This window comes from Ascidiella aspersa, chromosome 6 (assembly GCF_963924565.1).
Source record: "Ascidiella aspersa chromosome 6, kaAscAspe10.2, whole genome shotgun sequence".
Lineage (NCBI taxonomy): Eukaryota > Metazoa > Chordata > Ascidiacea > Phlebobranchia > Ascidiidae > Ascidiella > Ascidiella aspersa.
Genome location: NC_139452.1, coordinates 30954678 through 30972463, shown reverse-complemented (window position 1 = coordinate 30972463; position 17786 = coordinate 30954678). Strand labels below are relative to the sequence as shown.

Here is a 17786-nt window from a genome sequence, read left to right as displayed (position 1 = left end):
AGGTAGTTTTATTACAATTTTCATTAGTAGTATGGATGATGACATGTGGACTCAAATTAAAACCAAACAAGCGCTATTTTTTCGCGCTTTGCGCCAACACTTTACTGCCTGCATGAATGTAATTAAACACGTTTTAAGTGCTTAAAAAGATCCAAGGCCCGTCGGATTCACACTGTTGTTCTAACATTTTAATAACACATTTTCTCATTTTGTGCGGCCCGATAGACCTTGCTGGGTTTGGTTTTGGCCCGCGACTAGAAAAAGGTTGCAGACCCCTGGCTTAAAAGGTTAGGACTTCCCAAAGATAAAACTTTTACGCTCATTGTTTTTAGTAATAAAACAGTGTACAATGCAAATTATAATATACCCCAAAAAGCAAAGTTGCTTGTTGTGTCAACTAAAGGAGTAGGTTAAATTTATTTCAATATAAACTGGAAAGACGCTAAGGCGAAATTTATTTTTTAATTTAAATTATCAACTTGAGAAAAATGCGTAACCCGTTTAAAACTTAAAAATGCTTACTGATAAAACTGCTGCACAACGCGCAATAATTACCTTGACCATTAGGCGGTTACACTGAGCTACGCTAGCGCAATTCTCCAAGTAAAGAGACTCATTTTTATGTTTGGGAGAAATTAATTAAGATTATTGCGACGCCTCTCGTGCTCTGCCGCGCATATTGCTCCTCTTCATTTCAACAAAAACATCCGTCCGATGGACAAAGCAAGCCAAAAATAGTTAATTTAAGAGCTAATAAAAACGCAATTAGGTAAATTCGGTGAGCGCGGATATTTTTGTTGGAAATTTTGGGCACTAGCACTTATTTTCAGCATGTGCGCAAAATTTTGGGCACATGGTAAAAAATTAGAGGGAACACTGCCATAAGGTGAATTTAGCTAATTAGCTATATTTTCTGACAGTACCCCATCCATGCACATTATACCTAATGTTATACAAAATTAGGAAAACAACACTTTCTGCAATGCTCTGTGAAATCTGCCCGAACAGCAACGCCAAACATTGTCTGACAAAACGGAAAAAAAAGTTTTAAGACAAATTTGCAAGCTTTTTCAGCACGTCATTTTGTAGCATTAATAAAACAGTCAAATGTTTTATTGTGATGGATTGCATAAAATTCTGATGTTGTAAGATTGATCCGACCGATCAGGAACAATAAAGTGAATTTTATTGGTATTTTGGAACAATATTTAATCTTTTATGACCATTGTTGTTGCTATTAATTTCAAAGGCAGTAAACAGTAACAGAATACAGATGGAAGTAAAATAATGAAAGACATTTGGATGGTTTCTCAAACTGATAAAGCATTGCAATGTCTAAATACATCTTGGTGTCATCTAACAAATATATAATGCTAACATCTCTTCTTGGCAAACTTCTATATTTGAGATAACAGTTGTATTTGCAATTGCGTAATATTGTCTTTGTGTTTTGTTGTCGATTTTGTTTGTCAGTTGTAGTATTAAAGGTGAGCTGCAATTTCCCAATGGTTATGTAGGATTTGGAAACAATTACATTTTTTCTTTAAACCAGGGGTCGGCAAATACTGGGTCGCGACCCCAATTTCGGTCGCGGGACCATTCAGTTGGGGTCGCCAAAGCCTTATTAAATTTTAATAGCGGCCTATATTTTTAAGTTTTTGAAATGTTGCCGACCTCTGTCTTAAAATTTAAATTGCCCCCTGAAAAATCCCTATATGCGAGCCTTATAATGTTAAGCTTATAATTTTTCAGTTTCACAAAACGATTGCGAGACGTCAGGGCATTTTTAGTGGGTCGCGCCAAAAAATCATTACACACCTTGCTAGAAACTATTGCACTAAGTTAAGTAGTGGACAGAGTTGAAGGGGTTATGGTGGGGAGTTGGTGGGGCTGCAACCCCTGGAACCCATATTGGTTGTTAAATCATATTTGTCACCTGAATGAGACATCACAAGTAGTAAAACTCAAAGCTTCTTTCCGTTGTGTTACAGAACCCTTTCTCTTTAAAAATGAACAAAATGCGCAACATATATATTTGTCTTAATGAATAGAAACACAATAAGTTATTGTTTTTTTTAGCAAAGCTGTTTTATTAAAAACAGCTCGAAGTATTTGGGTCGCGAGACCTCGGTACTAATAATTTTGGGTCGTGCCAAAATGTATTTGTGGACCCTTGCTTTAAACCAGCTAAGATTCTATATGAAATTTATTTACCATTTTGTGGTCCTGTCTCACAGCAAGCAAGATAAAATCTAAACATTTGTTTCATTTGTGTTTCTTGGGAGCAACCCATTTATAGCTGGGCTAACTGTGCTTTCTACACCATTTAATGCTCTCCTACAATATTTTGTAACCTTCAGGGCTACTAGGCATTGTGTAAGCTAGTACCAGGCTGTTGTTTGTTCTAAAACATATATAAAACTTAACAATATCCCTACATAGTTTTTGTGTCCAGAATAAATTATGCGGGCCATTTGGGGTATTTCAGGATATATTAAACTAAGAATCAAGTGCTATTGATGAAGGAAAACTGTTCTAGTTACCACTCAGGAGTCTAAAAAGTGAAAAAAATAGGCAATTATTTTTTGCTCTTAAATTCATCACCTTACTCCAAATCCGATGTAACATGTTACTACAAAATGGAAGAAAAACTATAAAGTCGTTTTTTGAATGAATATTAATAACATTAAACTGGAAAGTTATATTTTAATGGCAGTAACAATTACCTGCAATTACAAATCACTTCAAAAATATATCTCTCCGGTTATACTAAACCATTTGCAGTATCTTTTAGTTTCTTTTCACTTCAAAAAAAATGTAAGTAGAAATAATTTGTTTTAATTGGATATATTCACAAATGTAACTCAGCAACATAAAAGTACTTGTTCCATTTTGATTTTCATACCAAGGTGTTTTTATTTGGTATCTGCTGCCAAAATGTTGGTTTATACTTTGTTAACACCAGAGCAATTTCTATCTTTGTCTATTGTTGTTTGACACATATTTCGCATAGGTGTGCCACTGAATTGGTTTAGCTCTGTTTGTGTGCCGCAAGTTGAAAAAAATTGCAAAGCGTAGGTCTAAAGTATGTAAGTGCCTTCTTTACAAAGCAAAAAGGTGTAAACAATTAGTGAAACAAAATTTTGGGAAACAATTTGGTTTTGCACTTTGGTTATACTCAGTTCTGTCTTACTACATATAACTGTTTAACTCCAAGTCTATTAGCTTTGTTATTTGCTTTTTGAGAGTAAACTTATATATTTCTGAATGATTGCTTGCTAAATAGAACGAACAAGTGTTACAGCTTGTGATTAAACTCACCCAACTATTTACTGCTGCAAAACAAAAAGCAATCGATGAAGCCAAAAGTAAGAAATTCAGCAACAAAGCAGCATTTGATGATTATGTGGAGAGACATGGCAACAGGGTAGGTATGACAGGAATAACTGGAATTGGAAAAACTACAGCTTTTAAAGAGACACTAAAACAGGTTAGAGATGGACTACTAGCAGGCCAATTGCTTTTTCAATACTTACGGAATTTAAATCTAAATAAACCATTGAGTGTTCTGGAACTCCTATCATCCAACCCAAACTGGAAACACACAAAGGAAATAGATGATCAAATACTGAAAAGACTTTCCAAATCCAACAAGCTGTTTATCTTCCTGGATGGTTTGCACGAACTTGGGTTCAAGAATCTTGACTTGGATGCTCCAGTGATCGGATTGTACGATCGGTTGTCATTCTACAAAACCTACTCCGTGGCGACATTCTTCCAAATGCTCACAAGCTGCTTATTTCACGACCGGGAGCTTTTATTAAGTTACACCCAAGCTGCAAGCCCCACTTTGTAGTCAAGGTAATAGGCCTCAGCGTAAGCTCGCAAGATTTTTATTTCCGACAAATTTGCCCAAAGCAAGAAGATTATGAAAAGGTCACCAAGTCACTTGATCAAAACCCACATGCAAAGGATTTGTGCTTTCTTCCTATGTTTGCCAAAACCGTCGCACCTTACATTATAAAGCATGACACTAAAAATGGCACTTTCACACTCACAGATGTGTTTGCCACTTTTGTGTCTGATTGTATTCGCTCGCCTTTAAAAACACCCAAAAGAATTTTGCGCAAACTTTCGCACTTGGCATTTATGTGAATGCTCAATGACAAGGTTAACTTTTATATGAATGATTTTGCCAAAGCTAATCTTAATGCTGCTGGTTTGGAAGATTTTATCAACATGCAAGTTTCTTCCACAGACCCTGACCTCAAAATACTGGAGGGGGACAAAGTTTTTTATCTTTATCCACCTCCTTTGGCATGAATTTTTCGCAGCACTCCATCTTATGTTCGATACAGACCTTGAAACTTTTTCTAAACAGCTTCAAAGCATGTAAAGTGATGAGTGGGAGATGGTTCTACGATTTCTTTTCGGGTTGCTGAACACGGGAATTCATCGTAAGCTAAAGCCCATATTTAAAATCTCTTCTGCTGATATTGCCAGGAAGAAAAGTTTGCTTAAAGATCTCAGTTTAATATAATGAAGATTTGTTTTGACGAACATCAAAGCTTTACTGTTAAATAGTTTTACTTATGAATAGGTTAAAATATCACAATTATCGGCACTGTAACTTTATTGTGGTAAAAAATACTTAATAAAGGCTAGATCACAATTGTTGTACACGCATGCGTATGTATCAGTGAAAACATGCAAACTTTCCTCGCAAACTTGCTTAAAGCTATACAATTTGAAATCAATTAAAATACGACCGAAAATTCCCGTTAAAAACGAACTAGTCCTGCTACAACCAGTTGCTTCTATGAACTTTTTTGTTAGGTTTATCATGTTTTGTAAATCTTGATTTTGTATATTTCTAGCTGCTGGCAAACCTGATGAACGCTCCATTGCAGAGGCCGGTGAGTCATAGATACTTTACTGTGTTTAATGCATTTGTTAATTGGTGAGGTGGGATTGTGGAAAGCATCCAGTGGATGTGGGCATTGAGGTTTAAACCACAGTTTATTATAATGAAGATTTGTTTTGACAAACATCAAAGCTTTACTGTTAAATAGTTTTACTTATAAATAGGTTAAAATATCACAATTATTGGCAACTTTATTGTCTTAAGGGTGGATATTTTTTACCAATTGAAAGTGGTCCAAGACTTATAACATAAACCTTTAAGGTTGAAGTGAAACAAAATGCCAACCACCAACTTCTGTAATTATGTTTTATAGAAACCAAATTTAATTTTGGTTAACTGTGTCATAACATATAAATGCTGGCATCACCAGGCATTTATACTTTCTATTTTTTGCATTACTGTACTAGTGTTATTGGATACGTTTGCAAAACACTGATGATGGCAAATTTATGCTAAGCGCGTTAGAAATTTTTAAAAAATGTGAAAGTATTATTAATTATGCATTAACTTGTAAATCTATCACAATTAATGATACTTGTTTTTATAAATTTACTTAATATTGTTTAAACCAGTTTTACAGAGACTGTTATTTTGTGTTTCCAGATGCATCCTTAAGAGAAGCCCTCAATGAATATGCTGAGAAGATCATTGGAACTCTGCCGACTGGACTGTGTGAACTTGAGGCCATAGTGCAGCGTCAATCAACACCGGAGATGTTTGGTGCAAAAGGATTGATTCCCAGCATAACACCAAACTCTACCAGGGTTACAGTGGATAAACTGGGTGCTACTGCAAAGGAAAATGCAGTTGAAGAGGCTAAAAGTAAGAAATTCAGCAACAAAGCTGCGTTTGACGATCATGTTACAAGGTATGGAAACATTATTACTTTGATTGGTTTCGCTGGAATTGGCAAAACTACATTTGCTAAGCAGTATTTCAAGCACAGTAGAGACATATTAAAAAAGCATGTCAGAGATGCAATAACAGCTCACGATAGTTCGTATTTGGCATTTCTATATCTTGAGGAATTAGATAATGATAAGGTTATGAGTGTTCTTGAATTTCTTACAACCTCAACCAAAAATCCCAATCTGAACTGGAAGTGTCAAGCAGGTTTAGAGAATCAACTTTTGGCCAGAATTTATAAATCCAATAATGTATATATTGTAATGGATGGTATGGATAAATGTAGGTTTAAAGACCTTTCATTGGATGCTCCAGTGATAGGTTTGTACGATCACGCTAAGCCAGTTGTCATTCTCCAAAACCTTCTACGAGGCGACATTCTTCCAAATGCTCACAAGCTGCTTGATTCACGACCGGGGGCTTATCACAAGCTACACCCAAGTTGCAAGCCCCACTTTCCAGTACGGGTAATCGGCTTTAATAAAATCTCTCAAGATTTGTACTTTAGAAAGATTTATCCAAACCAAGAGGATTATGAAAAGATAGAAAAGTTACTCGAACAAAACCCATCAGCTAATGCTTTGTGTTTTATTCCAATATTTGCCAAAACTATAGCACCATATATCATAAAATATTGCACAAATGATAGCTCATTCACTCTTACTGATGTTTTTGCCTCGTTTGTTGACAATTGCATTCGCTCCCCAAAGTTTAAAAATAACCCAAATATTTTACATAAACTTTCGCACTTGGCTGTTATCGGAATGCTCAATGACAAGGTTAACTTTGGTATGGATGATTTTGCCGAAGCTAATCTTGATGCTGCTGGTTTGGAAGATTTTATCAACATGCAAGTTTTTTCCACAGACCCTGACCTCAAAATACTGGAGGGGGACAAAGTTTTCTTCTTTATCCACCTCCTTTGGCATGAATATTTTGCAGCCCTCCATCTGATGTTTGATACAGACCTTGAAACTTTTTCTAAACAGCTTCAAAGCATGGAAAGTGATGAGTGGGAGATGGTTCTACGATTTCTTTTCGGGTTGCTGAACACGAATATCCATCGTAAGCTAAAGCCCATATTTAAAATCTCTTCTGCTGATGTTGCCAGGAAGAAAAGTTTGCTTAAAGATCTGATCACTTCGCTTGGGTCCCAACTTTCAACATGTTATGATTACAGCTTTAACTCCCAATTGTTTAAGCTTTGCAGTTTAGCACAGGAATCCAATGATGAAGGCATCTCCAGGTCTCTGGCTGATTCCCTTCCTAAAAAGTTTCGCATTGTGCTTGGAACGATCGTTCCCAGTGAAGTGTCAAGTCTCTGTCATGTGCTTCGAGCAACACAAAGGGACTTGGTCATCAGCATCGGGGATTTTTACAGCTCAGTCACTTTTTCTGGCAATGGTTTAGAAATGTTGATGGATACAATGGCACTCACCAACCACCAGGTTAGTATGGGTGTAGTATTTTTCTTCAACTTTTTAATTGTTAACTAAACTGGTATATAACCAAAATAGACCTAACATTTTAGTTACAAGACATGAAAAACAAACAAGCAGGTTGTCATTACATATCAATCTTAACTCTATAATATATTTTACGTACCTATTTCTTTTTTGTAGATGAAAGAAGTGTTTGTGAATATAATTTATTTTTAAGTCATTTTTATTTTGTCTTTTAATTACATGAAAAGTAATGTCACCAAATGTCCATCATAAATTTGCCATTCTGTCAATTGTGTAACATCATCTTTTTAAAGGGCTTATTTTGTATTTTTATATTTGAGCTCTTTGTATAAGTTGTATTTAAGTTTGTCAGTTATAATCAAAACTTGTAACAATTTTGTGTAGTTGAAACTTCTGAACCTGAGTGACAACAAGTTGGGGTCATGTGGGTTGAGTTTCCTGGCAACAAGTGTAGGCAACATAAACCAGCTGGTGTTGAGGGATTGCGAAATCGCTGGATTCGATCTGCAACCTCTGACTGACGCCATATCACGAATGGATCGACCGGTAAAATATTAAACAGAGTTGTACTCGTTTATAGACTATCTTGAGTTGTATTTAGAGTTGTGTTTGTTTATAGACATTCTTGTTTTATAGATGGAGCTTTTGGACCTGAGTGACAACAAGTTGGGGTCACGTGGGTTGAGTTGCCTGGCAACAAGTGTAAGCAACATAAACCAGCTGGTGTTGAGGAGTTGCGCAATCGCTGGATCCGATCTGCAACCTCTGACTGACCCCATCTCTCGAATGGATCGACCGGTAAAATATTAAACTGTACTTGTTTATAGACTATCTTGAGTTGTATTTAGAGATGTGTTTGTTTATAGACATTCTTGTTTTATAGATGGAGCTTTTGAACCTGAGTTACAACAAGTTGGGGTCACGTGGGTTGAGTTGCCTGGCAACAAGTGTAAGCAACATAAACCAGCTGGTGTTAAGGAGTTGCGCAATCGCTGGATCCGATCTGCAACCTCTGACTGACCCCATCTCTCGAATGGATCGACCGGTAAAATATTAAACTGTACTCGTTTATAGACTATCTTGAGTTGTATTTAGAGATGTGTTTGTTTATAGACATTCTTGTTTTATAGATGGAGCTTTTGGACCTGAGTGACAACAAGTTGGGGTCACGTGGGTTGAGTTGCTTGGCAACAAGTGTAAGCAACATAAACCAGCTGGTGTTGAGGAGTTGCGCAATCGCTGGATCCGATCTGCAACCTCTGACTGACCCCATCTCTCGAATGGATCGACCCGTAAGTTCACCAGACAATAATACAAGCTTTCGTAAAATTTTTTTTTTCTAGCACTGCATTTTCTTACTCTTGTTTTTTGTAAAAAATAAGAATAAACTTCATATTAAATATAAAAACTTATGCACCATTCATTTGGGAACATGTCTTTTTTGTATGGTCCATACTGGCGCTAAATTTAATGCACAATGCTATGCAAATACTATTAACACCCTCAATTTTGTTCCGACTTATGTAGATGAGGGAGTTGAATCTGAGCTTTAACGAGTTGGGATCGCAAGGACTCGCTTTCCTCCAAACTTGTGCCCACAATGTACAATACCTGTGGTTATATGGATGCGACATCGATGAAGCTGATGTGGATTCTCTGTGCAAGGTAGGCATCAATGAATCTATGGATTCTTTGCGCAAAGTAACCTTCATGCAGCCAAACACGAGCCTAACATTTTGTTGTTCTTATGTAGATGAGGGAGTTGAAAAATCACATCCATAAGCATTATCATCAAACCACATAATTTTGTAAAAACACAATATTAATTTTATTTGGTTATGTACTGTTTAATTCAGTGGTAGGTTAACTGTGGGCCACGAGTTACTTTTGAAAAGTTTGGTGTTATAATGTAGTTGTGGGCCGCGTGATAGCCGTACAAACAATCATTGCACTTTATTTTAAAAGTTTGTGTGGATAAGATTTTTTTATTGTGTCAGCGTTGTTGAGCCCCGCTTGAGAGTGCCTGTAAAAATATATTTTTTGCCAGCTTTAACTGTATGTAAATGCGAAAATTGTTCTGCTTCGCGCATATTTTCTTCATTTTATGGTATGTTTTACATATTGGTAAACTTTTTTTGTGTTTCCTAGATATAGTGTTAATCTTTTCGCTAAATAAAACCAAATAAACGCAATTTTTTTACATTATGCGCTAATTAACTGGATTTTAGCTTCATATCTTTGTACGAGTTCGTTCAAAGCAACTGGTGTTTTAAAGAACAATTGTAGTTTGACATTATTCTGATGCCTTTAAACTCAAAACAAATATCCTGGAGCCGCCCTTGTTTTACAAAGTGGGTTGCGACAAAAAAAAGACTGCTGGTTTAATTCCATATTTTGCAATGTTAGGCAAACCACGATGAAAGTGATAAAGAATCAGATGTTAGCTCATCTGACAACAGTGAATATGAAACGCCCACTGGATATTTGCCTCCTGTAAGTTAGACCTTTAATTTCACACAACAAACTGTTTTGCTAAACATTGAAAACATTCAAAGTTAGTGCTTTCCTAATATAATTTGAATAAAATATAATAAATTGACTAAAAAGGACAACTAATTTTATCGAATTGTGCTGCAAAATATTAAAGATGTTTCACATGTTTATAATTTTTTTTGAGCTTAAAGTTTAGTCATGTTTACTCCAAACCCATACATCACAAACCTGAACATTTTTATTTAATTTGGCAGGATCACAAACAAATTGATAAAGATTCTGGAATATTTCACTATTGTTTTAAATTTTCACTACTTTTTATAAAAATAGCTTTTTTCATAAATAAACTAAATTTCAGTGTTACCATCTAAAAATATATAAATTTTGTTATTATTTTTATTGCCTTTTACACAAAAGCATATTTACATGAAAGATGCTTAATTATTCTTGTTTTTTCTTACCAATAAAATTTTGAATGAAAGATATAGAGTTTATTTTAAATTTTGGTTTAGCTTGCATTTTAGTTACATGTTTCTTACGATGGTAAATAGGACTGAAAAAAGTACATTGAATAAAATAAACACTTACATTAAATATATGTATCAAACTTTGTTTAAAGCATTTATCTTTTTTGTTGTTGTAATTTTGTGAAAAGATTAGTGAATGAAATACCATCCAAGAAAATATAAATTTATTGAACTAGTCACAAAGTAGAAAAAAAAAACTGTTTTTTATTGTTGGTTTATTCCATTTATTTATATATTATTGTCCAGGTTAAATTTGGTATTTATTAAGTTCAGTACTTCAATGTTTGCATGAAAAAAAACTGGACTTAAATAGCAGTGATTGTTTGTTTTATTTTTAATTTAGGCGGATAACAATGAAAGTGTTAATGATTCAGATGAAAGTTCATCTAACAGCAACGAACATTCAACTACCTCAGGAACACATCATCCCGTAAGTTATACTTTGAATTTCACACAGCAATCTGGTCATTGCAGCCAACAATATACCAATACTTCTTCCTAACTATTTGAAAAATTAAGCTCATTTAATTCCATCACTGCTTGCTCTTTATTCATAATAGAATTCTCTTGGCATCAGTGGACCGGGGGCATAAGGGGCAAATGTAACACAAAAATGTATACACAAAAACACAACCTTTAAATATATGCCACCATTCTATTTTTAATTTAGGTAGCTAACAATAATGATTCCGATGAAAATTCATCTGTGAACAGCGAACATTCAACTACCCCTGGAACACATCAGCCTGTAAGTTATACTTTGAATCTCGCACAGCAACCTGGTCATTGCAGCCAGCAATATACCTATACTTCTTAACTATTTGAAAAGTTAAGCTCATTTTATTCCATCACTGCTTTTTTTTTATTCATAATATAATTCTCTTGGCATCAGTGTTACACTACAAAAATAGCTAGGTTTATTACATTTTTAACAGTCCTTTGATAGAAAATTCCAACTGAAGGTGCAATAGATAAATATCACATATTCACCAAAAAATATTAATTTAGGCATACCTACTTACTATATATTTAAGTTTCAAGTACCTATCAAACAAACAGCGCACTCAGGATTTCTTATTTAGCCAAACATTACATAAATATGTAATTTAAAGAAGTTTGTTTTAAACACATGGCAAAGTGTAAATTATGACTAAATATATTCAAGTTGTTATCGCCGAATTAAGAAGTTAACTTTCTGCATTTGAAGTCAAGAGTTGAAAAGTAAATTGAACAAAATAAGCATTTACAATAATTATACATAACATCCAAGAAAATATAAATTTATCTAACTAGTCACAAAGTAGAAAAAAACCTGTTTCTATTGTTAATTTATTCAATTTATTGATATATATATACACTGACAACATGTTTGGCATTGTCCAGGCTAAATTTGGTGTTTATCAGTTTTAGTGCTTCAATGTTTGCATGAAAACTCTTGACTTGACTAGTAATGATTGTATGTTTTACTCGTTAAAACATTTAACGGTGGGCTTGTAAAAATCTTAATGAACCGGGCTTTCAATATTTCACCATTTTATTTTTAATTTAGGCTGATAACAATGAAAGTGTTAGTGATTCGGAAAACAGTTCATCCGACAGCAGCGAAACTACCACTGAAACACATCACTCTGTAAGTTATACTTTTCACACAGCAATCTGGTCTTTGCAGCCAACAATACACCAATACTTCTTCCTAACTATTTAAAAAGTTAAGCTCATTTTATTCCATCACTGCTTGCTATTTATTCTTAATAGAATTCTCTTGGCATCAGTGGAACAAAAATCCGGTAGTTTCAAACTACTAATCTGTGAAGTGCTATTGCATTTACTGATAATCAGAACTATTGTGTTTGATACTGCTACATAAACTGTTATATGTGCATGACTTTATAAGATAATTCGTTTTTATATATCATAAATACTTTTCCATATACCAGAGCGCTGACGATGTATGTGATGAAAATTCCAACGACAGTTCACCAAGTGGTAGCAACGATCACCCACCGACTAGGGACGGCTCTTCGGTAAGTTAGTTGTAATTATATCTTGGTATTAAATTGTTTGGTTGTCAAACTTAAGTCTTACTTAGGGCAGTATGAGATAATTTGAGTATGTCAGTGGGTTATATTAACTGAACTAAGAAAGAAACTTAGTGATAGTCAAATATAAATATAATTTTGTGACGTTTTACTGTGTGAAACTTAGAAGTTAAATGCTGACGACCCCCAACCTAACAGTGGAACTTCAAGTACGCAAGCTGATGCAACTAAGGAACAGCCCACTACAAGTCAAGTAAGTGTAAATAAGTTATTTCAACACACTTTTGCTCGAAATACTGTTATATACCTACAACAAAAAAGTAAAAAAGGTTGCCTGCAAACGTAATCCATTAATATAATTTTCTTCAAGCAAGGTTAACTAAATGTATGCACTTCTTCCCACTTCTGTGCCACTTTATTGTAAGACTGGGAAAAGTACACTGAACCAGATAAACATTTATATTATATATACCGTGCAGCTGACTGGAAGGTGGTCCATTGGACCCTTCGCTGCTCTGGCCGTATCGCGCGTGAATTTGTTTTTTGTCATAGCTTACTTGTGTATTTTAATTTAAGCGCTAACGGAAAAATAAACATTACTTACTTACTTACTTACTTATATGTATTAAACTTACTTTAAAGCAATTATATTTGTTGTTGTTGTAGTTTTGTGAAAAGATTAGTGAATGAAATAACATCCAAGAAAATATCAATTTGTCTAACTAGTCAAAAAGTAGAAAAAAACTGTTTCTATTGTTGGTTTGTTTAGTTTATTCCATTTATTTATATTTATATACACTGACAACATGTTTGGCATTGTACATGTTAAATTTGGTATTCATCAAGTTCAGTACTTCAGTGTGTGCATGAAAAAAATCTTGACTTAAATAGTAGTGATTATTTGTTTTATTTTTAATTCAGGCGGATAACAATGAAAGTGTTAATGATTTAAATGAAAGTTCATCTAACAGCAGCCAGCATTCAACTACCACTGGAACACATCATCCTGTAAGTTATACTTTTAATCTCGCACAGCAATCTGGTCTTTGCAGCCAACACTTCTTCCTAACTATTTAAAAAGTTAAGCTCATTTTATTCCATCACTGCTTGCTCTTTATTCATAATAGAATTCTCTTGGCATCAGTGGAAAAAAAATCCGGTAGTTTCAAACTACTAATCTGTGAAGTGCTATTGCATTTACTGAAAATCAGAACTTTTGTGTTTGATACTGCTACACAAACTGTTGCGTGCTTGGCTTAATAAGATAAATTCGTTTTTTTGTTTTTTTTATATATCACATATACTTTGCCATATACCAGAGCGCTGACGATGTATGTGAAGAAAATGCAAACGACAGTTCACCCAGTAGCAGCAGCGAGAACCGACCGACTATGGACGGCTCTTCGGTAAGTTAGTTGTAATTTTATCTTGGTATTAAATTGTTTGTTTGTCAAACTCAAGTCTTACTTAGGGCAATATGAGATGATTTGAGTATGTCAGTGGTTCATACTAACAAAACTAAAAAAAAAAACTTAGTTATATTCAAATATAGGTATTGTATCTGCAATATGCTTAATTAACAAGTTGAATATTCATAAAGTACCCGCAAAATACCAAATTCATAAAAAGTTGAGGTGATTTTAAGGGTGCAATTTGAAAACTGTTGGAAATGAACCGATTTGAATTTGAGCCGAAGACTAAAAACGTTTTTGACATTTTTGTTTTTTCAAACAAGAAAATAATATGGAAAGCAGGAAATTCACCCATTGAAGACATTATTTTAACGTATATATAAAAATATATATATATAGCAATACTTCTTCCTAACTAGTTAAAAAAGTTAAGCTCATTTTATTTCATCACTGCTTGGTCTTTATTCATAATAGAATTCTCTTCGCATCAGTGGAAAAAATGGGCATTTTTTGTTATTAATATTTGACTTACTATTAATCAATAGTTTACGATAATTCTGTCTTTTCTTACTTTAACAAGACCTGTTACTTGTGGCCACTTTGTTAAATATCAAAACTTTTGCAACTAATTTTAATAGTATAAACATTTACGAGCCTGATAGAAATAGAAGTTTGTAAGGTTTTACTGTGTTAAACTTAGAAGTTAAATGCTGACAACCGCCAACCCAACAGTGGAACTTCACGTACTCAAACTGATGCAACTATGGAACAACAGCCCACTACAAGTCAAGTAAGTGTAAATAAGTTATTTAACGCACTTACATACATATATATATATAATTTCTAATTTTTTATAAGTCACATACCAATGATTGTCATTTGCAGAATGATTTTACTCCCAATGATTTGTTTCTTTATAGTGGCCTAAAATAAAATTGTTTTCGGTTTAGACACAAAACTAGTTTGCAAAATGACACAGCCTATTTTGCGAATGTAATTATTACAAATATTTAAAATTAAAAAATAATCTAGGGTCTTGGTAGTCAAACTCATGATTAACTTGAACGAATTCAAAAAATAAATGTAAAACATTTATTTTAACACACTTTTTACTCAGCAAAAGTATTGTTTTCTTTCCAACTATTTATATACATTACTCGTTAAAAGGGTAAAGTGTAAAAAGGCACACCTTTTTTAAAATTATTTCCAGTTGATTAAACTGTAAATGTTTAGTCTTAAACTTTTAAATAAAGGCGCGTTGACATTTTCATAACTAAAATATAAGCCAGGGTTCGTCTTCCATGCTGTTTTAAGGGAATTATCCTAAAAGTTGTCTTTGTAATATAGAGTACCTATTTCTAGAAATCTTTATAAAGATTTACTTATTTATATTTATACTTCAAAAAGTGTCTATTTTCCACAGGGAGGGCAATCGACCTTTGATGAGGAAAACTCGAATCAACTGTTACAAAAGTTAATTGCAGGGCAACAATTGCAGGGTGAAGTATCACAAAAAAACCATGAAGAGCTACGCAAACTAATAAGCACAGTTGTGGATGTAAGTGTATTTAATCAGAAAGTTTATTTTTTTATTGATCCAACATTCCTAAGGTCCTCAAACACAAGTAAAATGTAGCTTGGTTAATATAACAACACTGTCAATCCTTTCAAATAGGCAAACAAAGTTTCAAAGTTATTACATTTACATATCATTCATTTTTATTGTCATAATCCATGCATTAATAGTTTATCTAGTCAAAAAATAAATCGCATTTATTTATGACCATCTTAAAATACAAACATAAAGTCGGGATCGGCAAGACATTGTTAGCCGAGATTATTGTAAAAGTCATTAAAATTGGGAAAAAAAACTTTTTAAACAAAGTGTAGTGACTGGCATCACAATAAAAAGTAAAATAAAAAAACTGTCATTAATGGAAATACATTTTGCCATAACTATCTCAGTTTGCATCTGACATAGGGCTTTATAGCAATAGTGGTTCTACTTCTATAAACGAATATACACAAAGAACATGAGGACTACCAACCAGCAGATATTTTCATCTTAGAAACTAAATGTGGATGGAACCCTACCTAACAGTGGCATGAGTTTAAATACACAATCTGATGCAGTTGTTGAACCCTCAACGAGAGAAGTATAGGAACATGTTTTTTAATTTGATATAATTTAAATATGTCTATATTTTTTTCTGTTTGAAACACCTGCTTATGTTGTTAAAACGGTAATATTTCCGTATCACGGTACCAAGTCGAATGTTTTTTAAACAAAAAAACTTTTTTCTTCTTTTCAAGGACCAAATAAAACCAAAGCAAAATGAAGATGACTTTAATAACCGTTTCTCACTGAAGGGAAAGCCATTTTATGATGATAAATCGTTTGTAAAGGTTTATATGTAAGTTTGTTTAATTTCTACTATAAGATGAAATGTATTAATGTGAAAAATATTGAAAAAATTACAAATCTTTCTAATAAAAAGTTATATCAGCAAAAAATCTTTTTAACATAACATATTAACATTGATGTGTTCAATCTAAAATCTACTGCTGACATATTAGGAGTTTAATACTGCTGACATATTAGGAGTTTAATACCATAATCAAAACTTGATTTTAGGATCCACAAAAAAAGTGATGAAACAAAGCGACCACTTTGTGCAAAAATCATTAACAAAAATATTTGTAAGAGCCCTAATGAAGAAGGGTTGTTGTTAGATTTAAAGGATTCAAACGTTGTTCATTTTTATGGCCTTTGGTCAATGGTGAGTATTAATTATTTTGATTTACATGCAAAAATATATAAAACGAATACTTCAAAAGTCATTAGGAAATTCTTTTCAGGGTAGTTAGTATTAACATTTACAGGTGATTTATTTTAGATTTGAATTGAAAAAAGAAAAATAGTTTTAGCAAAATTTTATGCAAATATTAATAGTTTCAAGGAAATTGTTTACTGTGTTTCAGGATTCCGATCAATCTTACGCCTTTGTAATGGAGCTTTGTTGTACAACAGTTGAAGATGTATGTATTAAAATATAGACCAAATTAAACTTTTACATTTGGCTTTTTTCAATGTTTAATATTCAATTATCCGAAGCCATTCACAACAATGCGTTTTTGTATTAGTACCTAAAAAAAACCCAAACCTGGATTGATATTAAAAAAGGTGAAGAGGTAACTGATGAAAGGAGCATTCAGCATTATTTGCCCATTTCCCATTTGGAAATTTTGAAACAATCAACATTAGGATTACAATGTCTGCACTCTGAAGGCATTAGTAAGTACTTTTGTTGTTATCTAAACCCCGCTCATTGCATATGGGCCCTTGTTGTAATTTGTTGTATTATTTTAATTTAAGCAACAACTGTATTTAACAAATTTGTTTTAGTTCACAGAGACATAAAGCCAAGCAACTTTTTTGTTACAAAGAAAGCTGAGAAAGCTATTGTAAAAATAGGCGACTTCGGAATTAGTCTAAAAAAAAAGAATGAAGTGAAATCAAGTGCAAAAATAAGTGGTTATGGCACAGCAATGTATATACCCCCTGAAGCTTTTGAAACAGATGAAGAGGGAAATAGTTTTGAAAAAAATTTTGTAAGTACTTTTATGATATTTGCTTATCTTCATTCCCTAATCGAAATCTGTTTTTCTATTCTAGACTTTATCCTACGACATATTCAGTTTTGGAATAATGTGGTACTTTGTATTGACCAATGGAAATCATCCTTTTGGAGGCATGAATGGTCACCGATACAATGTGAGCGAACGAAATAAACCCACACTGAAGCCACAAGGTAAATTTTTCAATCTGTAATTTTTGTTTGCCTAAATTAGCAATGTAATATTCAACAAAAGTCTTTTATTAAAATTTTCCTGTACAAATTTGTTTGCTTGCACACTCTTTGTGGTGAACTAGAGCCCATAAAATCAAAAGCCTAACCTGAAGGTTACTGGTCCACTATATCAATGCATCCACTATTGTTTGAAATTTAACTTTGAAT

General features: G+C 33.4%; 1 protein-coding gene across 1 annotated transcript; it reads left to right on the top strand.

Annotated features, from left to right (window-relative positions):
* The first annotated feature begins 15797 nt into the window (after positions 1 to 15797).
* On the top strand, positions 15798 to 17623 carry LOC146141280 (serine/threonine-protein kinase/endoribonuclease ire-1-like). The gene is made up of 7 exons (XM_083391883.1): positions 15798 to 15923; positions 16081 to 16181; positions 16403 to 16547; positions 16750 to 16806; positions 16912 to 17062; positions 17174 to 17379; positions 17444 to 17623. The coding sequence occupies exons 1-7, from the start codon at positions 15873 to 15875 to the stop codon at positions 17597 to 17599; spliced, it is 867 nt and encodes a 288-aa protein (XP_083248009.1). The 5' UTR covers positions 15798 to 15872; the 3' UTR covers positions 17600 to 17623.
* Positions 17624 to 17786: the final 163 nt, after the last annotated feature.

Bases quoted from the DNA above. Each gene is read 5' to 3' on its own strand.
- LOC146141280 (XM_083391883.1), top strand. From the start codon at position 15,873: ATGAGTTTAAATACACAATCTGATGCAGTTGTTGAACCCTCAACGAGA. The intron at 16,182-16,402 runs GTAAGTTTGTTT...ACTTGATTTTAG, and splicing joins TCGTTTGTAAAGGTTTATAT to GATCCACAAAAAAAGTGATG. The intron at 17,380-17,443 runs GTAAGTACTTTT...TTTCTATTCTAG, and splicing joins ATAGTTTTGAAAAAAATTTT to ACTTTATCCTACGACATATT.